The 26,639-nt window shown below is 37.4% G+C and overlaps 1 protein-coding gene across 1 annotated transcript in view; it reads right to left on the bottom strand.

Moving 5' to 3' along the window:
• Positions 1–14,848: 14,848 nt before the first annotated feature.
• The window catches only part of LOC122801283 (extracellular calcium-sensing receptor-like), a 263,393-nt gene continuing 251,602 nt past the window's right edge, over positions 14,849–26,639 (bottom strand). Inside the window, exon 5 of the mRNA XM_044070831.1 lies at positions 14,849–15,747. Within this exon, the coding sequence (XP_043926766.1) occupies positions 14,849–15,747 (899 nt within the window). The remainder of the gene's footprint in view (positions 15,748–26,639) is intronic.

The raw sequence follows: 26,639 nt of genomic DNA, 5'->3' as shown, positions 1-26,639 counted from the left end.
TAATCTTTTTTATGTGGAGCTTATCTCCCCGGGCCTCTACTGAAAATGGACATACATCCAGTTAGACTAGCCCGGTCAACAAATGTAAAATAAATAAATAAAATAAATAAATTGTTAAGTTGATACTATGCACTTGGAGCAGCCCCACTTACTGGGTTTGTGCAATGCCCAGCAGTGCTGATTAGTAGCAATTGAAAGCATCCAGTTTCTATTTTTGCATGTCTGGGTCATGTCTGCTACATGGGTGGTCCCGTTGCACAAACAAGGTAACCATTGCCAAATGCTGCAATGAGCTGCACAACCATGATATAAATAAAAACAAACAAAGAATTGGAGGAAAATCACATGATATAGATATAATTAATTTTTACATATTTCCATGGTTTTGGCTAGTACTTTTCCAGTGTTCCTCAAAAAATTTGTGGTTTTGAAACAATCATTCTGGATGGATGGCAATGAATACAGACATATGGTTTTGTGTTGGACTAGGAGGTTAGGAAGTATGGGGGCAGGAAGCCGGTGCTCTCCTGTACACAGATTCATTATTCGTGTTGTTCTATGAGGTCATGCAGCCAACACTACTAGTGCATACCAGGAAACCTCACTTAGGCATGCCACGCAACATTAATATGCATTGTGCATTGCTGAGAGCACATTGTGGCCATGTACATGGATACACTTAATGTAGGTTCTACACAGAGCCTACACAGAGTTTATTGAATCCTACTGTTATTCTTTTTTCATCATAGGTGGTTTTATATAACTATAAATTTGATGTCACATCAAAGAGTTTTGAATAATGGTTTTAGGACAATGTACACTGAGACATGATCTTCTTATTCTTCTTCTTTCGGCTGCTCCCATTAGGGGTCGCCACAGCAGATCAACTGTTTCCATTTTTTCCTGTCCTCTGCATCTTGCTCTGTCACACCAACCGCCTGCATGTCCTCTCTCACCACATCCATAAACCTTATCTTAGGCCTTCCTCTTTTCCTGTTACCTTGCAGATTCATCCTTAGCATCTTGTTTCCAATATACTCTGCATCCCTCCTCAGCACATGTCCAAACCAATGTAATCTTGCCTCTCTGGCTTTGTCTCCAAACCTTCCAACCTGGGCAGACCCTCTAATATACTTATTCCTAATCCTGTCCATTTTTGTCACACCCAGTGCAAATCTTAACATCTTAAACTCTGCCACGTCAAGCTCTGACTCCTGACTTTTTGTCAATGCCACTGTTTCCAACCCATATAACATAGCTGGTCTCACTACCCTCTTGTAGACCTTCCCTTTCACTCTTACTGGTACTCGTCTGTCACAAATCATTCCTGACACTCTTCTCCACCCACTCCATCCTACCTGTACTCTCTTCTTCACCTCTTTTCCACACTCACCATTACTCTGAACTGTTGATCCCAAGTACTTAAACCATCCACCTTCACCACCTCTACTCCCTGCATCCTCACCATTCCTCTATCCTCCCTCTCATTCACACACGTATATTCCATCTTAGTCCTGCTGAGCTTCATTCCTCTTCTCTCTAGAGCATATCTCCACCTCTCCAGGGTCTCCTCCACCTGTTCCCTACTCTCACTACAGATCACAATGTCATCTGCAAACATCATAGTCCATGGGGACTCCTGTCTGATCTTGTCTGTCAACCTGTCCATCACCATTGCAAATAAGAAGACATGATAGACTGCAAAAAGGGTCTGAAAGCATCACCATAATTTACTCTGATTCATCAGCTATCTCTCTTTCCCAAACCCAGTTAACAAGCTCTGCTGAAGAGATGTGCCTGCTTTAATCTGTCAAAAGTAACAAAGTAAAATCTCTGACAAAGGCATGCTTCTCTTTATCTCTGCATTCTCCAAAAGAAAGCGTGAATACTCCTACTCCTGGCAGGTAAACTGACATCCCAGGAGATTTTAGTATAACTATAGCTGCCCACATGATCAGATGTCAGACTAGGCTTAGTGCATCAAACTGATCACCAGTGTTGACAAATTCCAAGAGAGAGCATCCTGAACTAGGGACTTGCTTCATCACCTAATAATTTCTTAGACAGTGAAGTAATGCTGATATTTTCAGAAATCATCTCACTGTTTTTCCTGCTGTTCAGACTATATTTGCTAAAATTCATCATTATTCATTTTAAAGTGCCAGTAAAGCTTTTGATGCAAGTTATTTTTTTGATTGTGTTCATAATGATGGATTGGATTCAGGTTGTTCTTCTTTCAGCTTTTCCCGGTTAGGGGTCACCACAGTAGAACTCCGGTGCACTAATGATTGGCAGTAGATTTTTAAGGAACCAAGGTGCCAGCCCGACACCCAACCTTCAATGAAGGCACGCCCATTCATGCATGTATTTTGAATGCCACTTGACTGCAGGGAGGGCATGCAGACTCCACACAGAAGGTGCTCCAGCCAAGAATCGAACGGGAGAACCCCTTGCTGTGAGACAACAATGCTACCGCTGCACCACCGATGGATTGAAGTCAGGTATACTTCATTTATCTTGTCTTATCTATGCAGCATTTTAATGACAGCTTCCCTGCAATACTTAATTCGTGGCATTCATTGTGTATAAAAGGACAAATACTGAATGCCTGCTTAGGATAATAAAATAATTCAGTCATTTGATGCCTCAGGAAAAAAAATATAGGCACTGAACTATCAAAGTAAATCCTAAAAATTATTTTAGTGTTCAAAGCCAGTGTAAGAATGTTTTTTTACATTTTTCAAGCAGCCATTCTTACCATCAGAAGAAGGTGGTTGTCAAGGGACAGGTAGTTAGGGCTGCTAGGATGGTTTCAAGTGACGATGATTACATGATAGAATGTGATTTGTTAAAATCTATGTTCCTCAAGAGAGGGTACCCACTAAGTTTTCTTGAATACATCTGCCATGAGGTAAATACTAAAAGGCTGTCAGGGTATTTTAGACCTATTGTACACAAAGGCTATGAAGCAATACATAATACATCTTTTGAACAGCCAATTCAAAAGAGGGCGAACCCAACACTTGATACAGGCACAAGATTTCTTGTTACCTATTCTACAAATTCCAAAAACATTAGGGATATTCTTCTTAAGAACTGGACCATAATTTTGGAAGACAATGATCTTAATAAAATAATGGAAGCAGCCCCACGATTCATGTATAGGAGGGGACCCAATATGAAATGCCTGTTAGAGAAACAGAGAAAAATATGTAAGGGTAGTTTTGGTATGGCAAAATGTGGTAGTTGCCCTCAGTGTAAATTTATTAAGACGGGTAATAAACTTTGTATTAGGGGCAGAACATACAATATAGAGGGCAAATTTAACTGTGACACCAAATGGTAGTCTATGTAGCCTTATGCAAGGGGTGCACATCGTACTACATTGGCAAAACCGAAAGGAAAATAAAACAAAGGATATACGAACACCCGTACAGCATACACAAACAGATTACTACAAAAGCAATGGCAAAAGACATTTTATATTACCCCACTCACAGATTTGTGTTTGCAGTAATACAACAGTTAGAACATAATATATGAGGAGGTCCATGGGAACTCAAACTTGAATGTGAACTTATGTGGCAAGTTCGCACATTGGCCCACATACCTCCTGGCCTTAACAAATATGTATCAATCAGATGCCTTTTAAAGCTTAAAGCACTTGCTAGGTAGTGCCTATAGCTTGTGCACCAGCACTTCAGTTTTTCTAACTAAGTGTTTAAGTATATTTTGTATGCCTTTCTACAGTAAGTGTCACACTGGCCTTTGTTTGCCTACCTATAGTCAGTGTCATATTTACCATAAGGTTGCACTTATATATACTTGTCTACTGGACCATGTTTTTGTTTTTTTATTCACACACACAAACACACACACACACACACATACACACACATATATATATATATATATATATATATATATATATATATATATATATATTCATATACATAAGTTGCATTTTTAAATGTAGGAATAATTAAGTAAAAATCATTCAAGTTTTAATTTTTACTTTATAATTACCCACACTTGTATCAACTATGTGTTTAGCTCCCCTAGTATTTTAGCTGAAAGGGTATTACACCTTGTTAATTTTTAATCTTTAACGTATATATTTTTATTATATGCATGCATTTATGTATAGGTTTCTGATATGTTTTGTATATGGTTTTAAGTATGCATATTGTAAATGGAGAAGATATGTTGTATTAGTTGAATTGTTTACTGTTGCCACAATGGAGTTAGATGTTTTTATAACCCCACATGAATTAGTGAATGTAATTTACTGATGGTTAATTTGTGACTGGTTTAATTGCATCCACTTGTAAGTATATAACGTGGTTCATTGTTGTCTTTTCTTTTGTCTGATGAAGTTGGAGCATTGTCTCTGACGAAAGTGCTCATAATAAATAGTGTGGTTTAGAGTACTTACAGCCTGCTTGCTTTTTTGTTATAAATCCTAAAAATTATTTTAATGTTCAAAGCCAGTGTAAGAAGGTTAAGATTTTTTAAACAAGAGCAAGGCATTTTATTGTCACACAAAATACATCATTCATCAGAACAATCCAAAGCAATTTGTTAGTGCACTGTCTTCAAATTACTCAGTCTTGGTAAAACAAGACTACCCATCCCATTCTCATAATCATCCCGCTAGAGGTGGCTGACTGGGTCTGTCATTTCTTTGTTACTAATTCATCCTCATCATCTCCTTGCCATCAGCATGATCTTCCCTCTCAGTGTAGTACTTCCCTCTCAGTGTAGTACACATGCAGCACAACAGTTCAATCTAGCTTGACTAAAACATGTCAGAAAAAAGTAAAGGCTTTGTTCCTTTCTGTTGGCATGCTTCCACCTGTATGTCTGCAGATGTAGTAGTGCTCCTGGTGTCCATGCTTAATAACCATTCTACAGAGAAAGCTTATTCTCTGCCCTTGGCAAAATAGCCATTTTCTCTGCTACACAAAGGAAGTCTTTCCCAATAGTGCAGTACTTTCTGTCCAAAAACAATTGTATCCCATCCATTTGTGGTCTCAGAAAGTGCTCACAATGCTTAGCTGTTTGTTTTCTGTTTGAATATTTAAGCTTTTCCAAATCTAATCATCAGAAGTTCCCTGGACATGGCACAGAGGCAGCTCTTCTGGTCTTTATGCATTCAATACAAGAAAACCCAAGTCAAGTTTATTTAGCTGGTGCTTGATTTTTTTTTTTTAATTTTCATGACATTCACTGTTACCAGTTAACTAAGGAAAATGTAAGTTGGTTGCTACCTATCTGTAAGACAAGATTCAGATAGGAAGATGGTTAAATTCTACCTCATAACCTCTCACAGTTCCTGTGGGGTGCCCGCAAGGTTATCAATTTTGCCCTTGCATTTTACACATTTTGTTAATAAAAAGCAGTTGCACTGTAGTCTTGACAATATCATTCAATATGCACAACAATATTCTAATGTGCCCATGTGTATCTGAAGTGGCTGCAAATCTTCAAATGAGCTTTAATCAGTTCCAAACCATGGCTAAATAAGTCATGCTCCATGGTAAATACAGTAAGAACTTAAGCCAAGTCTTCTCTAGTATGAAAATTTAGTGAGTCCAAAGGTTCTCTAAACCAAGTTACTAACAAAGGAAAACTAACTTGAAGTGGTCCAACAAACTCAAAAACTGCACCAATGCTGAAGGAATGAATGAATGCAGTGAACCACTAGAGCACACTAATAAAAAAAAACCTTTATTGACTAGTACACAGACCTTATTTCTTCGTGTTTAAGCTGAAAAGCTTTTCAACCCTCCTGAATACAACAATGGAACTTCAACAGAACAACAAAATGACATCCTACCCACATCTACAGGTTTATATAGTTACAATTAATCACACGACCAATAATTAAATTGAAGACTTGTTGCAACCTAAGCGTTATTTAAAAGCGTAACACTTAAAAAGGACTGAGTTAAAAACACTGACAATTCATAAAAGAACATTAAAAACATTGGAAACTTTGACATCTAAACAAGTAAATAAGCTTGATAAACTGGTAATATTTTCTACTAAAACCTGTAATAAATAAAGTGGAAACAATTATACTCTTGCAGCCCTTTGCTTCAATAATGGGATAAGGGAAATATTGTCATTTAAACCAGAAAAATATATGGCATCCAGTTTGAACTGTCAGCTTAACTCCCTAAATCCTATTTTCTCCTCCCATGCACTTCCTGCAGGGTCAGGGGATACTAAAATAATAAACACAAATTGATTAAAGGAAACACAGTTTAATGAACGTCTAAAGAGGACATTGTCAATATTATCCTTGGATATGTCAGAATTAAGTTCATAAATGTGATTATAACTGCATGCTCTGTTTTACCAATGTAAAATGATGGACAATATTTTCATTTTGTGGAATGTGACAACCAGATGATGGATGAGTTTGTCACATTTATTTTTTTCAATTTATTATGAGTTTTACTAGAAAATATTATTTATTAGTTTATCAAGTTTATTTACTTGTTTAGATGTTACATAACGTTTACAATGTTTTTAATATTTTATATGAGTTGTCAATGTTTTTTTTTCTCAGACTTTTCCAAGTGTTATACCTTTAAATATTGTTTAGGTTGCAACTGGTTTTCAATTTAATTAATTATTGACGATGTGATTAATTGTAATTATATAAACCTTTAGATGTGGGTAGGACTTCCTTTTGTTATTCTGATGAAGTCCTCTTGGTGTATTCAGGAGGGATGAAAAGCTTTTCTGCTTTAACACAAAGAAATAAAAAAGTTTGTAGTATTCAATAAAGGATTTTTTACCTGTGTGCTCCAGTGGTTCACTGCATTCATTCCTTCAGCACTGGTGCAAATTTTGAGCTTGTTTAATTTAGTTTTCCAATCATCAGTGCTTCTTGTGTGAAGTTATTTGAAGTGGTCACTTCTGTAACATTTCCGGGAAATTACTCTGGACCTGTATATTCAACTAATCACTCTTAGAGCCAACCAGAATCTTGAGTTTATCTTATACACTTACATATTTAATGGCAGGCCATATTAGATTCCGGTAGCAAGAAATTCTCTACTTTTCAGAAATTTATGTACCTCATGTATTCTCACAAATTTCCAATCTTCTTTATTTTCTCTCCATAAGCAATACTACAACTGGATCACTAAGTTTGTTGAGAGCATATCATTGCTGCCTCTCATTAAAAGTTGTATACTACCTGGAACTTAATCAGTACATATCTGTTCACTGTTTCCTATTCTTCACAATTAAGTATCCAGTGATTAAGGCTTCAATTGAATGACTTACTTATTTCTTCAACTGCCATAGGTTCATAGGTTCATAGGTTGGTACTAGACTATCGGCCCTAGGGCCTATGCAAGCCTAGCCATAACAATTCCCTGGATATTTCTTCCCACAGTATTTATTTCCCTGGACCCCTGTCTAGCAGGGTAACTGACGTGATCCCTGAGGTGAATTTGCTATCTCCCATCCAATCGTCAAGGTTCCTTTTGAAGAGGGCCAAGGAGGCTTTCTGCTTGACATGTATGGGTAGTCTAATCCAGAGTATGGGGAGTCTCTGTGTCAGGAACCTATCCCTCCAGCATGTTTTGTTTATTGTGATGACAAGGTTTAGATCCCTGGAGCGTGTGGCTCTGAGGGATGGGGATTTCTTTAAGTGGAGCATGTCCAACAGCTCAGGGTTTGACATGGCCTTGTATGTTAAGCAGAGATCGTCTCTGAGTAGACGATATGCCACAGAGTATAGCTGGAGTTTTTCTAGATGGTCAGCATAGGACATCTGCTTTAGGCCTGTGATTCTTTTAGTGAACTATTTCTGCAACCTTTCCAGCTGTTGCAGATGTCTTGTGAGGTACATACCAAATGGGGCATTGTACTTTATAATGGGTCTAATGAGGGATGAGTACAGTGAGACAATGACCTCCTTTTTCTCGATGAAAAGCCCTTAGTGATGAGGTGTGCCACATAGAAGGATTTCCTGACTGTTGTGGCGATGTGGTTATTGAAGATGGGACCACTGTCCACCTGTGTCCCTAAGTCTCTCATCACACTTTCAGTGTTTAGTGTACTGCCACCTATGTGGTAATCCATGGGTACATGTTTTTTCTCAAAGGGGATAATTATACTTTTCTTGGCATTAAGTTTGAGCCCATGGCTTTGGCACCCAGGATCTGTTTCTGTAAGTCCCTTTTGTAGAATATCTGCATATTTTAGGAATTCAATAATGGCTCTCAATTTGCAGTCATCTGTGAACTTTGTTAGCCAGAGTCCCTTAGTGTTGGCCTGTATTTCAGAGAAGTAGATGCCAAATAAGAGCGGTCCCAGGATTGAACCCTGACGTACTTCACTTGTCCCTTGTCTGGAGCTGGATTTGGAGTCAGCTACTTTTGCAGTCTGGGTTCTGTCAGTAAGCCAGTAGGCAACCCATCGAGTGACGTAGGGATTTATGCCCAGCTTAGTAAGTTTATCCATGATTCCAGAGTGGGGAATGGTGTCAAAGGCCTTGGCGAGGTCCAGATATGCTGTGTGGACCGCCATACCCTAGTCCACAGCTCTGGAGACTGATTCAAAGAAGTCAGTCAGGTTCAGGAGACAAGATTAGCCTTCACAAACCCAAACTGGGTGGGGTCCTGTGTTTGAAGGTTGCCAATGTCTTTGTTTATAACTTCCGTGATAATGCATTTTATGCCCTTGCAGATCAGGCTCATCAGACTGATTGGACGGTAGTTCCCGGGATCCAAGGTGGATCCCCCCTCATAGAGTGGGATAACTGTAGCTGTGCACCACTCAGTGGGCACAAAGCCTGATTTGAGGCTATGATTAAACATGACACTTAGGTGAGGTGCCAGTTCATTCTGTAGTTCATGTAATACACAGCCTGGGAAGTCGTCTGGTCCAATGGATGCTGTATTCTTAGCTTTGGAGAGTGCAGTTTCTACCTGTGTGGCCGTGATTACTGAAATTTGGCAATCTTTTGGTATTGAGATGGGCCCTTTACGGGGTGAGAGGAGGCTGAAGTTGACACTGAATTGATCTGCCAGGATATTGGCAATATCCTTGGGATCAGTATAGTTAATGCCATTCTGTTGTAGCTCACAGCAGATCTCTGATTCAGCTGGCTTGTTTCTTGAAAGATCTGCTTTGTACATCAGAGAACTTAAATTACTAGTAAAGGTGTCTGAGCTGTGGAGTATCCTACCTTTCTCATTTCATCCATTTAACCGTATATATCTGCTTAAATATCATCTCTTTTTTAGCAGACCATGAATCCCACAGCATGAGTGTCTCCATGTCTTTCTTTGTGCAGCAATATACTCCTTTTTGCCATCATATTCTCATGTATGCAGTCTGCCTCATATGTTCCTCTAGGACCATTGTGCTCTTGTATAGATAGCCTTGTATGCTTCAATGTGTTCCATCGAGTTCCATTATTCTTTATTTAACCCAGTCCTTATTGCAGGACATTTTCTGTTACTGAATATTATTTTTTTCTTATTACCTGATATATTTTCTGCTCAAAATGTATATGTGATGCTATATATCTAATCAATTTTTGATCTATTCAAACAGTTCTTTTATCTATTGCTGTTGTTTCTTATGTCTGCATAATCTCTAAATTTCACTGCAACTGTATAACTAGTATTTACACAAGCAATAATGCCTGACAGGTTGTATGTTAATGTGTAATAAACGGCTGCCCAGGGGTGTTATGAGGCCCGACACTGCAAGCGGAGTGCCTCTGCACCCCTGGAAGGGCATTAATTACACATTAACACATACCCTGGAGGGCATTATTGCACTTAGACAATGGGATTGTTGTAAAATTGTTGTTTTATTTGCTTATTTATTTTTTTAAATACAATATTTTTTTTATATATTTTTAATGCAAAATAGTTCCTCCGCCTACTGTTTCAAACTTGCTGTAGAATATGTTTATGGTGTTGGAGGAAGCATTTTACATCAGATCTATATAAAAATAATATAGTGTTTAAAAAAAAATAAGCAAGTGAAACAACAATTTTATATACAGCCCATTCTCTCTCCCATCACCATACGCACATACACAGTCTCTTCTGCTTTCACAAGCATACATATATACACACAGTCTCCTCTGTTTTCATACACATATTCACACAAGATCTGTCTCACCATCTTTCTCAATCTGTCACAGTCTCCAGCTGCTTTCATACACACATTCAGTCTCACTCTCTCTCCTTCTCTCTCACAGGCAGTCTCCTCTGCTTACATACATGCATTCACACACACATCACTCTCGCTTTCTCTCTCCCTCTCTCCAGCTCTCTCTCTCTCACACATACACTCTCACACACATGCTGCATTTTATTTTCTTTTTTTCTTTTTTTATTTTACACTCGCCAAACAGCTTAGTGAGTGTAAAATAATGGCTTGCTCACTCTCACTTTCACTGTAATACACACATACACTCACACACAGATATAAACACACACAAACACACACACACACACACACATACACAGGCACACATGTACCTTATTTTGTTGGTTTATTCTTTTTAATATTTTATACTAGCTAAACAGCAAAAACGCTGCTTAGTGAGTGCAAAATAATGGTGGTTGTTCCGTTTCCTCAGTCCAAGCTCCACTGTGGCTTGATATGCTTCCGTGAAGCGGCAGACTCATTTTTCACCAGGTATTACTTGTACCTTAATACCCTGCTGGAGAACGCTTGTTCTCCAATCAAGGTATTGATGTACAGTTTGCCCATTGTTTAACAATTTGCATCTGGACTGCATTATTTACTCTGTTGACAACTGTTACATAAACATGGAGTTTATTCTCCAGGATACTATTAGAAATGAGCCTTTTCCACTACAAACCTCCTGCATAATACATTTGAATTAGTAAAAATAACAATTACAAAATCCCTTACTTGTATTATCAATTTATCCCTGGGATCTAGATCTCCAGTGTCCAAGTACAGAGAATCTCCTAAAATCTGCATATAGAGATTACTAGATCATTCAAACATATGAAAAGTATGTAAAAGTCTGTGGCTCTCATATAGTATAGGGCAGATGGATAAGCTATGACATGAGTGGTGAAGTAAGTAAAAACCTGTTCTTAATGCAGTGTGGTAAATTTCTGCATGAGGACAGAGAAGTAAAGAAACCATAATGAATATTTATTTACTTATGTATTGACATTTGTTAGCCGGGTAAGTCCAGCTGAGTCAGGGGTCCATTTCTGTGGAGACCCAAGGAGAACATCTCCAGAAAATTAACAATTATTACTGAAGTTACAAAGCTATAAACAGATAACATAAGTCTACTAACAAGTAATTACATGACATAAGTCTATTAACAGGTAACAAATCTATAAATATTAAATATTAAAAAGAGTCAATCATAATACAATAAATATGTAAATAAAAATAAATAAATAAATAATAATAAAATTATAATATAAATATAATATAAATTCATTAATAAATAATAATAATAATAGTAAAATAAATAAATACAAAAATAAATACTAATAAATAGTAATATATTTAATAGGCAACCATTAACCTACATTTCTTATATGTTTCAGACCCTGATACTAGTATAAACATGGAATTATTTCTTAAGCTACAATATATGTTCATAGGCTCATAAATGTTTATTAGGCTAATGACCACAGGGGCCTTTTTAAGCCTAGCCATGTATCCCAAATCTCTTTCAAGATCTAGTACCCTTGATAAGTGCAAGGAGGGCCTTGAGAGATGAAATATTTACAAGCAGGGGCCTAGGAGATGAACCCTTTACAGGTTAGAGACACAGGTACCAAGCCAGGGATGAATTTCCCGTTCCCCATGCAATTATCCAAGTTACACTTCAATTTGTTTAGGGAGGAGCTCTACATCTTATGGGTATGGAGCCTGTTCCAGACAGGGGTGGTCTCTGGGATACATACCTGTTCTCTTCAGCAGGTCCTATTTATATGAGAAAACACCACAAAGTCAACTCCAAACAAACTTGGCAACCACAAATCCAACCACAGAATACTGCAGCAGCCCAAACACTGGAACTCACACAATTCACCAAAATCACTTACACGTTTATTATACTTAGACAAGTTAATCATGGACTTCATCAGAACAATGTATTCAAACCCACACTCCCTTTAAATATACCTCTAAATTAAACAATTTTCCAATTACACCTATTTAATATCCATAACAATGTTAAAGGAACATACCCTCAAGTGTTTCTTACTACTAAAACTAAGGTTATTGAATAAAATTCATATACATACATATTGCCACATTTCAATTACATTTCCTTAAAAACAACATTCTGTAAAGCCTTTTACAAACTGTAATACAATTGTAATAAAATTAATTAGCAGAAAAAGACTTCACCAATGCATTCAAAATACATTAAATAACATTTAAAATAATTGTTTTATTATAAAAATAAAAAATAGATAATAAAAACTTTGCAAAGTTTCAAATTATTCTAAATTACTACCCTATATCCCAAAGAACCAAATCTGCAGCTAAACTTAATGTGGCAATATGTATGTATATGAATTTTATTCAATAACCTTAGTTTTAGTATGGAAAATTGTTTAATTTAGAGGTATATTTAAAGGGAGTTTGGGTTTGAATGCATTGTTCTGATGAAGTCCATGAATGTAGGACGAAACCTAGGTTAACTTGTCTAAGTATAAAAAACGTGTAAGTGATTTTGATGAATTGTGTGAGTTCCAGTGTTTGGGCTGCTCCAGTATTCCGTGGTTGGATTTGAGGTCCTATTTATATCACAGGCAAGGTTTAGGTCTTTAGAATTAGTAATTCTGGTGCTGTTTGTTTTACTGATATGCAGGAGGTCCATCAGAGTGGGGTCTGACAATGCCCTGTATGCCAGGCATAGATCTCCCCTCAACCTGCTGTAGGAAACAGAATATAGGGATAGTGCCTTGCAGTGGTCTGCATAGAACATATTACTTACACCTTGTATTCTTTCAGTGTGTGACCTCTGTAGATGTTCCATTTGTTGGATATGCCTGGTTAGGTACATAAATGGGACATTGCACTCAATTAGTATGTACTTTCCTATGGTCTGCCTATTAATGTTATCAACTTTACAATCCTTTCTAATCTGATACAGTTCAATTAAAATGAGATGTCAGTGAAAAATATGTTATTTAATGAATTCACTCATGCATTCATTCACTCATTCATCCAACCAGTTTGGTGCAGTAACTATAGATTCATTTGTATATTTATTTCTTGCTAGGAGCAATGAAGAAGTAAATAATTAGACTCATTTTATTAGATGTACAGCTCAAAAGTGGCACGTAATATAGCAAGTTGAGGAAATGTGCAAAGGTTATAGCATGAAGTAAAAACAATTGCGATCCGACTCATTAATTATAGGCAAAATCGCTAGAGGAACTGATTCTGATACAACACAAAAATCATTGGTTTAAAATTAAGATATATGGCAGTATTTTGCAGTTAACAGAAACATTAGCTTAACAACTTTATATATTGGTTTCATTCTAACAAAAAACATTTGCACATACACATTGAGGACTCAAGGTGCTATATTGTTTTATTGACATTTTCATTATGGCACAGACACATCGTACATCGGTGCTCTTTTTGTCTATAAAAGTAGAATTCAAATTGTATAAACAAACAGTAATGCACTTGGTCACAGAATGGATTAGAAAGTAAACTACATTAATATTGCAAACTTATGTGATTAATACATCCACCATCTGAATATTTTGAAGACTGTATGCTGTAATGCTGCTACAAAGTCTGCATGGTAGACTATTGAATGTGCATGATGCATTGGGAAATAAATTAAATAGACTGCCATTTTACATCATTCCTTTCTCATTAGACAACATGTCAACTCCTATATCTTATTACACAGCTCTGGAAGCTACTAACCTGTCTTGTTAAATGGCAGACTGTATATGATATCAGTGTACACTTCCTTAAGATATGCACCAGAGTGTTCGATTGTGCTTGGAAGTAGATAAGGATGGCTTCCCAAATACTAAGAAATTAACATTTTTTATCAGAATTTTTGTTGGTATAGCATGTTATTTTAAACCCTGTTACAGCTGTTTATTTTGCTTGCTACATACCATGAAACTGGCATTCTTACACTACATACAGAGTTTTGCAGTGACAGAAAGAGAATCAGTCATTGAATGTGTGTGTGTGTGTGTGTGTGTGTGTGTGTGTGTGTGTGTGTGTGTGTGTGTGTGTGTGTGTCTGTGTGTCTGTGTGTGTGTGTTTACATGCATGAGGGATGCCTATGTATGAATATCTATTTATCTCTTTATATATGGATTTTATATTGCCAGTTTTAAGGTATTTGCATGTTTGTCTGGCAGTTGATGGTAATGGAGAATTAATTTCATCTAATTTGTTTATTATATTTGTAAGATACAATTTCTGCATTACCACAATGATTTAATACTTTAATCCCTTGTCATTATTAATTTTGATGCATTTTGTAAACAGAACCAAGACTGAAAACCACAAGGCAACAACTGACAAGTACTGTATTTTCATTCTCAGGCATGCATTATAACAGACTTTCAGACACAACTGATGTCAAAGTTTGCTTCCAAATCTGTGAATTCACATGCATTGTCATATGTATAATATGACATATTTTTAGTTACTTGAGCAATTCATTAGGATTTACTTGTAGCACTTTAACAGTAGATATATAAATTTCTATGCAGTGACAAAATTTTGAAGAAACTGTCATTGTGCATTTGAGTATTTACTGAAACTGAGACGAGTGGTTAGTGATATTACATTCTATTTTAATGATTAATTATAACTTCCCCTTTAAGTATTCCCTGGTATTCATCTCAGGTCTCAACATAATGATATAACACTTTGGAGCAAATATACAGCCTAGCAGCCCTGCACTGGAAGACAAAATGGCAAATATCTCTACAGCAACCAAGTAAGTTCCCATTGCACTGAGGTATGCTGGTACAAATGATATCCAAACACAAGTAAAAGCCAGCATGCTAAATGTGATATATTTTGCTTCATTGAAACTATCGGGTAGTTTTCTTGCCAGAAATGCTACAATGAAGCTAATACTTGCCAAAATGCCTAAATATCCCAGCATTAAATAAAACATAATTATAGAGCCCTCATTGCATTCAATTATTATCTTATCTTTTCTAGACTTCGTGTTATGCTCTACAAATGGTGGTGATGTACTTAGCCATGCTATACCTATCAGAATTTGAATTAATGAACTGAAAACCACGAGGCAAATGGGTGTTCGTGGCCCAAACCAGATTTTTAGCTTACTGTTTGGTTTAGTAGCACTGAAGGCAATCACAACAGTAATGGTCTTTGCAAAAACACAAGCAATGCAGAAAGAGAAAACAATGCTGAAGATAACTTGTCGAAGCATGCAGGTTGCTGTCACTGGGCTGCCAATGAATATTAAAGCACATAGGAAGCACAACATTATGGAAAATAGCAGGAAGTAGCTGAGTGCCCGGTTGTTAGCCCTGACTATTGGAGTCTCCCTGTATTTAATGAATAAATAAAGTATTGAAACAGTAACTGAAGAGCAGAAAATAGATACAACAGTAATAGCTATTCCCAACGGGTCACTGTAGGAGAGAAATTCAATAATTCGAGGTACACATTTGTTGTGGACGCTGTTAGACCACTGATCTTCTGGGCACTTCATGCAAACACTGGAATCTATTAATAAGCAGAAGATGATATGGATTAGAAACATCTATTTCAAAACAAATTAAGCTATTGTGTAAGATTTATTTTTATTTATCAAAACAAAACAGTCAAAATTTTAACCTGATTTGGCTTGTAAAATTAATAAAACTACCACTACTGCTAATGTTGTTACTCCAATACTTAACTGAGTTCTGAGTCTTGCTTTTATATTATCTCATTTGTCCAATAGGAATGTTATTCAACATGAAAGAAAGTTATAACAGGGTTAAAAACTTAGTTGAATATCATAATAAATCTCAGCAAGTCCTGCTACTGTCTTACATCTATAGGCATTTTATGTTTTATTAATGCATGATAGTTGAGTAATGGGTAGTCCTTGCAGAACATGTCAGGAATACTCATGACAAGTGATAACAGTCCATCTTTTCATGTGTGTCTGACTTTATTACTCTGAAGTTGCATACTGGTACAGTAAGTTACCCTACTGTAGGCACCATGTTCATAGGCCATTGGATCCTGAATAACCAGGTTTTATGGGTAAAATCTTCCTCCTATGGTAGTTTTCTTGAAAACATTCTATCTAGTTTTGCAGTCACAATGAGTAAGGGTTATTATTTATTTTCTCAGGGATCCTGAGTTATCTCAGAGCTGATTATTTAAATTAATATAGTTATGAAGATTGCATTCCTATAGGGAAAATATGATTACATCCTGTATAGTATTCCTATAAGGAAACATGTGTATCAAGTAATCAGGCAAGTCAAGCCAAGATAATAAATCAACACACTGCACTACCTTTATAAAAACATCATTAATGGCACAGATTGTGTAGATCTTTAACTCATGTAGAGTTATTCTTTGTCCCTGATCCCCATACCAAACAGAAGTAAAGGCAACAATATTGACAGTTTGACTAGAATTTTACTCCAGCCAAAGACAACAATGAACTTTTCTTAAATCAGTATGGAAACAAGTAAAAACCATACATCCAAAACAAGCACAAGCAACATGGCCCAACACTCATCTCAACATTCTAGCATACAGAAGCAAACTGTTAATATTTGTACTGTTTAAGATCACCAAGTATAGGCATTGTGGGTGAATGTTCATCTCAGTTCCATAGCTAACCATCTGCGTTACAACACAGCCCATGAAATGAGCGACAAAACCCTCTCCAAGAGCAGTGTAACCACTGCCTACTCAAAACAAGCCAACAGGAAGAAAGGGAGGGAATTGAATGTCTTCCCTTATTCTTCAGAAGGGAAGAGCCTTTTGCCCACCCACCCACAAGATGACAAGGGCAGGAGGAATGAAGACCTCCTAGCCACAGTGACAAAGAGGCTAGAGAAACCTAGCCCTAACCATGGATACTTAGAGAAAAAGGAGTGGACGTACCACCATGGACTCAAATAAAAACCAACCTTTAATAAAACAATGTTAAAATCCTTCCAAATGATAGAAACACAGATGAATAGGTATCCTTCTAAACAAACAGATGGATGAATGGATAAGCACTTTCAGACTTAGCCTTCTTCAGAGCCTATCATAGCAACCAATAGTCAGTCTTTTAAAATGATCAAAAGCCCATCAAAAGCCAATCACATTCATTCAGGAAACATAATTCCCTTGCAAAACCTAGAGCCAATGGTAAGGCTCAAAGATACCTCCATGTTTTTATTTGAGTCCATGGTGGTACGTCCACTAGTTTTTCTCTGAGTTTTATTGTGCGGACTACCTTCAGTAGCGTGATATTCCCCTTATCCACAACCATAGATACTTAGCTCACTCTCCAGCTTTCACTCTCTGCCTCACTTCCTGCTTACTGACCTATCATCCCATTCCATCACATCATCCCTAGTGCTTAATTCCTCACTTTACCCCTCCCCCTCTTTTCACCCAGTTGACCTGAAATCAACAAAAACATGGCTGCCAGCTCAGCCCTCCCCCTGGCAGGAGTTCATGAGTAAACTAGTCTGTAAGGCAACCCACATTTGTCCCCAAACTCTATGAAGAAAAAAAATGAAGGCAAAAGTATTGACAATGCAGTCAGAATTGTATTGCAACCAACTATAACAATGATCTTCACTTAAATCAATATGGAAACTAATAATAAGCATATATCCAAACCAAGTACGGGCAGAAGTCCTACCTTAACATACTAGTAGAGAAGCAAATTCCAGGTATTTGTACCATTTAGGATCATTAGTACAGGCAGCATGCCAGAATGATTACCTCAGTTCCACAGCCTACTAGCAGTGTTACAACACCACTCACTAGCCAAACTACAGACCTCCCTTTAAAAGCAGTATAACCATTCTCACTTAAAACAAGCCAGCTATAAAGAAGGCAGGGACAAGAATGACTTATCTTCTTCTTTAGAAGGGAAGATTCCTTCTTCCACCCACTAAGCTGGCAAAGGTGCCCCCTTTTTTTCTAGCCCAGAAAATCACCACAAAACATAAAATGTTAGGGTCTTTAACTACCACATTCTTCAAGACCAAGGACAGATGGATGATAAACAAGTCCAGCTCAATATCACTTAGTTATATGCCATCACTTCTAAACCAAACAGGGCCCTGATTTGCAAAATCACAATCCTCAAGCAACAAAAATCCTAATACAGAATATACACTGTCTTCCCTATGGATAATTAACCCCCATACTATCTCAATTGTCTTAAGACATACCTTAGACCCCATAATAATTTCAGAATAATAGCAAACCAAATCAATAATAAACCTGAAAACTTCTGCTTAATTAGCAACAGGTCCCTGATAGCTGCCTACACTTACGTACTCTATTTAAGTCCATTACCCATAAATGAATTGACAAAAACTGAGGAAGACTTGTGTTGTCTGTATCTCATCAAATGTACCCACCAAATTAGTCCAACGTAGACCTCTGCAGTCATGCCAACAGACCACCCAGATCAGTGAAACTTGGACCAGAGAGCAACACCAAGATCTCACTGGTGCTACACTTAACATAAAAGAAATGGAATGGTACTACATAACAACCTTATTCTGACCTGTAAAAGAAAAACAATAGCAAATAAAATAAAATAAGCATGCAGCAACTCCTCCTTCCAAAATTTCTCATCTAATATAAGACAGAAAGACATTAGACACTTATCTCTCTACCCACTTCATAACCTAAGTTGACATCACTTCTGCAGCTAAATAACAAGCCCTACCTATCCTAAAAGAATGAGTAGACTATATCTATCCATTAATGCCCTAACTCCTCAAGGATAGCCTAATCATATAAACAAACTGAACCCATACCTCGCAGCTCTCCAGAATTTCTCAAAATTCCCAGATTTTTGCCTCATATTTGTGGACTATTCTTCATAAAATCTGTGGTTTTATGACAAATGATTGAGAATGGAAGTCAACAAATAGCCACCCGGTGGTGTAAACCTTGGCACTATGTTGAAGTGACACAATGACCTCATGTAGACAATCAGAAAAAAGCAGTTATGGATAGATGGATGGATGGATGGATCTGGGTTTTAAGCTTATCCTTCAGAAAATGCATGCTAATGCAACACCTGTAATTCTAGTAATTGTCTAAGTTTATAAGATCAATATTTAAAATATGGTCCTCATTTTTGAGCCCCACCACATTATGTTTGACTTTGTTCAGATTTGTTGTGCTATAAAGTTGAGAGATATGATTGCCCTGCTGACACCGACCTATCATCCTGTTGTTGAAACATCAAATGCACTGAATTACCTGACACAAGCTTTTTTCCATGTTACCTCCAATGTTCCCAGACACAGCAGTGTGGCCACATCTTGATACAAAACTACTTGCTGACTCTATTCACTTGGTCCATCATAGATCTACTTATCCATATCAATACTTTTACCTCAGGTGATACAAACATTCCTCCATCTAAAATTAACCTGAAATTCACTCAGTGAAAAGCCTGAACATAGATAAACACCGAAAATTAGGACCATAACGCATAATTATAGCACTTGTTCACCAAAACATACATTTCCTTCAACAAAGAACTCAACAAATATTTACACAAAATAACATAGCATCCACTGACAGGCCTCAAGCCTTCTCCCATCCTTTCAACATCCATAGAATATATCAATGTTTGATGAAATATCTCACACCTGACCATTCAGATGCTGCACTTAAAGCTGACAAATGTACCATAATGTGTCTCATTGCCTCATCCATACAACAACTGTACATCAAATACCTGGCCAACAGTTGCATGGCTCCTTCTTCAGAATCACTGCCATCAAGTACATGAAACCCAAGACCCAGTTGTCCAAGGTCCTCACCCTAATCATAACTGCACTCATTTTACCCAGTGCTGTCAATGTAGCTGTCAGGTCTTTGACTCTTGGTGCCTCCACCTCCACAACCCTCTGAACCCTTTCAGCATCTTTCAGATCAAAAACTTCCACAAATTTTCCCATACACATTATTTTCTTTCATCACTAATGGGATATGTGCTTTTCCAAACCAGATTCCCTTGGACCTTAAGGTTCTAAGATGCAGACCATGCCGGAGGTGAAGTTTTCATTTCCCCAAATCCTTTTGTTTAACCTATCATTTCTAGCCCCTCATCTACTGTCCTCAAGGGGTAACTGGATTCACAACTCAGTTTGCAGTTTGTCTTGCAACCAACGCCTGTCATGTACAATAATCTTCTGCAGAAAAATTGACCACAAATTATCTTGCACTTGATGCTGACCTTCTGTCTCCCTTAATTCATCAATAAAATTATTACCGGTGACCTGCTGAGGTACCACACCTGTCATTATACTGTGTTTGCTCTTGTTCTTCATGTTCCTCCTTCCTCTCTTCTTGAAGGTCTCTGTGGGTGGGTAATGTTCCACACACTTCCTGTTCTGCCTTCCCCATAGGATAGTTTCTGGATGACCTCAGAAGGCAGTGGCCAACCTTCTGTCAGTTGGAAAAACACCTCTGTTTGAGATAAAATCAGCTGTCACCATTTTTGACTCCCCCACATCTAACATCTTAGAAAAGAAGCAAAAGAGACCTTTAGTACCAAAGCAAGTTACCACTTTCTCCTTTTAACCTATTCTAGCCCCCCCCCCATTAATAGGGGGCACAGGGCTGAGAGAGATGTGCTCCCAGCCACACCCATTAACCACCTCCAATTTTTGTTTTATATATTGCCAGGGTCATTGCTTTATGCGTTGCTTGGTAACATAAGCCCCAGCAACTCGATCCCCTGCATGAACCTACCTGTGGCTGTGCCCAAGCTCCTCCATCTGCCAGTACCTGACAGTAGAGGATATATCCCTAACCTTATTTCAACTCACTGATTCTACCTACTACACATTTCTTTTGATGCACTAATAAGAAGCTATTTGCCATCAGTGCAGCACCTCCTCCAACTGGGCCCATGCCACACAGCTCAGAGAGATACCCGCTTATTTGGTAATCAAAATGTCTTGCTGTTTTGTGTGTATGTATACACACACCCACGCACACACACACACACACACACATATATATATATATATATATATATATATATATATATATATATATATATATATATATATATATATATATATATATATAGATATATATGGTTTACTAACAAAATGCCGCCATGCAATTGCAGGGCTATGAAGTATTCGAACAACATATGTTCGAATACTTCATAGTTCGGCAGGTTATGTGAGCGAACGTTATTCTTGCGAATGGACTGTGCATTCGGAATTATAATGTTTGCTCATGTAAGGGGATCATGGTACAGTGTGGTTAGGGAAATACATCCCTTTCCTCACTGTAGTGTGATCTCAGAGTTGGAATATTAAGTTGGGGAGGGTGTGGGGGGCACAGCCCCCCCACAGGGGGGTGCAGGGGGGCTTGCCCCCCTGCATAAATGTGAGTTTAGGCTAGTTAGGTAGGGATTTAAGGGAAGGATGGGAGTGCTGTTGATTGTTGAAAATATCGCGAGCAACATTTTCGACAATTAACAGCAGTTTTCGACATTAGGGACATACGGAAATGTGTATGTTCGGCGAAACACTTCGCTAATACGCACACATTTTATTTTATCTTTTGACTTATTGATAGTAAACCTATACATATATATATATATATATATATATATATATATATATATATATATATAGAGAGAGAGAGAGAGAGAGAGATTTCTTTACTTATTTTGCATAATTGTAATTTTTTATTGTGCCAGCCATCCCCCTGTGCCCCCATAACCAAAGCATGCAAACTCTTAAATCAAGAGCTCTGAACAGAACCCAAATGATTGTAGTAAGAATAACTGTCTTTGCACCAGTATGCACTAAAAAGGGCATGAAGTATGAAACATATATGACTGTTAACATGCCTCTTAACTCTCCTTCATTATGAAGACTGTTATTCATCTTAAGTCTCACAAATTCCCTACTCCCCACTGTTCCTCAGTAAAAGGGACTGTCCCTCATTCATTACTATGGATTTTTTTGTTTTATTTAACTGATATCTATATTAAGTTAGACTATGAAAGTAATTTTATATTTGAAAATGTGCACATGGTTGGACAAACCAGTTAGTGTGCTCATTGTAAATCTACCATACCCCAAAGGAAAAATATCCATCACTTCAAGTTCTCCATATGGTTAAAGGGAGGTTTAAAAAAATAATAAAAAAAATATTGCCAATAAACTGCTCCATGCAGCAGAACAGTTCAATGCCTAGAATAAAAAGTCACAAATTTCTATTCCAGGAGCATCCTACAAACAGCGACATGGCATACAACTCAAATTCTACCTGCCAAAATGGAGATATCATTTCCTGACATTATTCTTCACACATTTCCCACAAAAAGACAGGGTCCATAATAAAAATAGATCATAAATATTAAGCAAATATCTGTACCTGCTATAAAGAGTTAATAAAACATATTGACTCTAAAGAAAAAATAAAGAAAAACAAATGTCAGACAGCAATACACTGTGCAGGCACAGAACATATGCAGTACATACTTTCAATGCTCCAAACCACTAGATGCTGGTGGAAGAGCATTAAAGTCATATAAACAATTATATAATTTAAGAAATGTAAGCAAATTCTATTTTAAATAATGTCATTGTAAAATAGTAATCACCCACTCCTAGATGTGGGTATTATATGATTTACTCATGGTTGGCTTTGTTTAATCACTCATGATCAAATCGGGTCTACTTCACATCGTCAAACTTACTATTTGTTGAATGTCTCTTTGTTGAACCCTATTTGTCAAAGTCTTTATCCATCGCACAATAATTTCAGCAAACTTTTCCCATGGTAAGTAACCATTATCGTGAGTTTGCCCATTTCCCCACTGTAGTGTGATCTTAGAGTTGGTATAATTAGTTAGTAGGATGTTGGGGGTGCAGCCTCCCACAAATGTGGGTTTTAAAAATGCTATTTTTGTTGTGGTTGGTAGGTTGGCCCACTGGTTATTTACTGTGGGAAAATGTTTCACTGAAACGATCATTCGACGGATGAAGATTCGACTAATAAGGTTCGACAAAGAGGTGTTCGATGAACAGTGAGTTCAATGATGTGATATAGACCCGATCAAACTATGCCAGCCATGGGCAAATCCTGTGATACCAACACCCAGTCATGGGTTATTGGCATACTTCTCAACTGTACAGATTTTTGCAGAATGTCCAGATTTTTTCCTCATATTTTTGGACCATTTTTCATAAAATTACAGTTTTGGGGCAAATTAGTGCAAATCATTAAATACTGAAGTTAGAAAATAATGAAATACATTTGAGTTTCAGATTTCATACTCTCCAGAAAATTCATGCTAATGTAAAATGTGTTATTCTATCAACTTTATAAGTTTGTAAGATCAGTATTTAAAATCTGTCCCTATTTTTGGGCCTTTGTCCTACTTTTATTTATGGCTTTGTCCAGATTTCTTGCTCTAAGAGGTTGAGAGGTATGGTTATTTGTAAATAATAGTGAGTTATATTAACCAAGCAAAAGAACCGTGTATGAGTATTATGGTGTACTATTTAACGTGCTGTGACCTACCTACTGAAGTTCTTACTAGACCCACCAGAGTTGTTACTACATGCTCCACATTAGCTCATTCGTTCCACATCATGGGAGATATCGCACCACATTATATTACATATATTCTTCATATGCTTCTGTAACAAGAAAACTTTATATCAACTCCTTTTTAAGGAGCACAGCCATGATTACCATATGATTACCAGACCTGCTGCCTGGTACCTGGTACACAGCTTGTGCCCTAGTTGCAATGGGTGCTAAGAATACTGTAGTTGCAAATGAGAGCTCCTATCCCTGGTGCTAAGGAGCCTGAAGAATCCTAGCCCCTAACCATATATACCTAGAACCCCTCCCCTTTCTTGCTCTCTACCTCACTTTCTACCTACTAGCTGTAACATCCACTCCATCCTTACATTGCTAGTTCTTAGATCCTCAGTCCCCCCAAAGCTCATTTTCACCCAGTTGACCTAAAATTATCAATAGCAATTCAACCATTCCCACTGGCAAGACTTCAGGGACAAACTAGTCTGGATGACAAAATGCACTTATAATTCGCATGAAATGATAACTTATATTAAATGCTAGAATAATTTCCATAAATGTTAATTTATTAAGAAAATATGAAGGTCATATTGCAATCATGTTGCAGTGCATAAAACAGGAGTGTCATATTATTTTCTGCTTATGTGGTTTTGTTAAAATTTTGCTTTGTCTCCTCTGCTATCAGTATACAGGCTACAATTATGAATTCTATGCATCCCAAGTTTCTCTTTTAACTGGTACTACAAGTATCCGTTTGGATTAAATTGCTGTAACATTATTTCTTTTGCTCTACCACAGACAAACTAAAGACCTTTGAGTGATTGTGGTACAATGTCACTAATACTATCAATCTAAATGATATCACTGTTGACTCTGAGGACAAGAAAATAAAACATATGCTAAGGTCAGGCTAAGGCTCTTATGGAGTGCTCTAGGGAGCATGTGATTATTTTGAACTCCTGATTGCTGAATAGGTGGTTAAATGCAATGCTAAGGCCTCAAAATAACATTTGCTCAAAAGGCTTCAATAACAGGTTGATGAATTGTTTATTGTATTGAAATAATCTTTGCAATCTAAGAAGAGTACAGAATACTACTTATATAATCCATACAGTTAATCGGGATGAATTGCCCCTGCAAAATAAAATGCTTTCTTATGCAATACAGGGGAATTTAAAGTTTAGGGGTGCTGTGTCTTGTGTCAGTACTTTACTTAAAAACACTTTCATAGGTTCATATGGATATACTTGGCTAATGACAACCAGGGTCTTCATAAGCCTAGCCACACAATCCATCCCAATTGCATTTCCTGGTAACATTTGTATCTTAATTGGGAGGCATGTTTGTTAGCAGGATTATGTTAGGAGGGGTATGTAACCCTAGTTAGTAGGTTGCTAAAAAGTTATGTGGGGGGTATGTTTGTTAGGCAATGTATACTGATGGCCTTAGTCAATAAGAGACATGGGGGCCAGCCCATAGATACATTTTTAATTACCCATTCAGTGGTCAAGGTTATATTTGAATAGCGTTAGTGATAGACTCTGAGTCACATGAATAGGGAGCCTGTTCCAGAGCATGAGGATCCTCTGAGACACATATCTGTCTCACCAGCATGTTCTATTTATGTTCCAAGCAAAGTTCAAATCCCTGAATCTAGTGTTTCTGGTGCTGCTCATTTTGCAGATGTGCAAAAGCTCTATTGGGGCTGGATCTGAGAATGCTTTATATGCCAAGCACAGTTTGCATCTCAACAACCTGTAGGAGACTTAGTATAGGGACAAGACTCTAAGACAATCTTTATGGGATACTGTGTTAACACCTTGGATTCCCTTAATGAGGGACCACTGTGGGTGTTCCATGTGTTGTATTGTGTATGCTCAGTCAGGTTCATGCAGAAAGGGGCATTGTACTCAATGATGGGCCTGATAAGGGATGAGTAGAGTGGTACTGTAACTTCTTTGGACCTGGATGTCATATCCTTACTTATAAGTTCGGTGACATAGAATTATTTTTTTGTTTTGGGTACCTTGGCTACATATTGGTCAAAGGCTAGATTACTCTCTGCATATGTTCGCAGATCTCTATCTATTGGGTCATCTCTTAGGGATATCTTACAAATGGATTAATTTGCCTGAGTATATCAAAAGGCACTATAATGTACTTCTTTGTATTGAGTTTTAATCCATGGCTTTGGCACCAGTCATTTATCTGTGCTAGATTCTCTTGCAGGATGTTAGTGTCATGGGGGAAATTTATGAGAGCTCCAAATTTGTCAGTTGTCTGCAAAATTTGTTGAGCCAAAGGCCCTTGAAATGATCCTTGATCTCTGAGAAGTAGATGCCAAACAGGAGTCAGTGTAGCATGGACCACTGTGGTATCCAACTGGTGATCTACCTCTTGGTGGGGATGTTCTCACCAATCCTGACTTCTTGGGTCCTATCTATGAGCCAGCTGGTGATACAATGAGTTGTGTAAGGACTTTTGTCTAGTACAGTGAGTTTGTCCACAATGCTTGAGCAAAGTATTGTGTCACATGCCTTAGCTAGGTTTGTGCAGGCAGTATGCACCATTTTTCCTTCATCCATTGCATTGGTTACAGTCTCAAAGAAGTCTTTCAGGTTAAGTAGACATGAGATTCCTTTGCTAAAACTGGATTGGGATGAGTTCAATGTCTGTATGTTATCAATGTCTTTTGATCATTTCCATGATAATTCATTCCATGGTTTTGCATATTAGACTAATCAGACTAATGGGTCTGTAGTTTCTGGGATCAGTTGATGGTCTTCTCTTGTGAAGGGAGATAAGAATTGCCATCTTCCATCTGCTTGGTACATAGC

This window comes from Protopterus annectens, chromosome 4.part1, assembly GCF_019279795.1.
Source record: "Protopterus annectens isolate FY-2018-M chromosome 4.part1, PAN1.0, whole genome shotgun sequence".
NCBI lineage: Eukaryota > Metazoa > Chordata > Ceratodontiformes > Protopteridae > Protopterus > Protopterus annectens.
The sequence above is the reverse complement of the archived record's forward strand: the minus strand, read 5'-3'. Positions and strand labels throughout refer to the sequence as shown.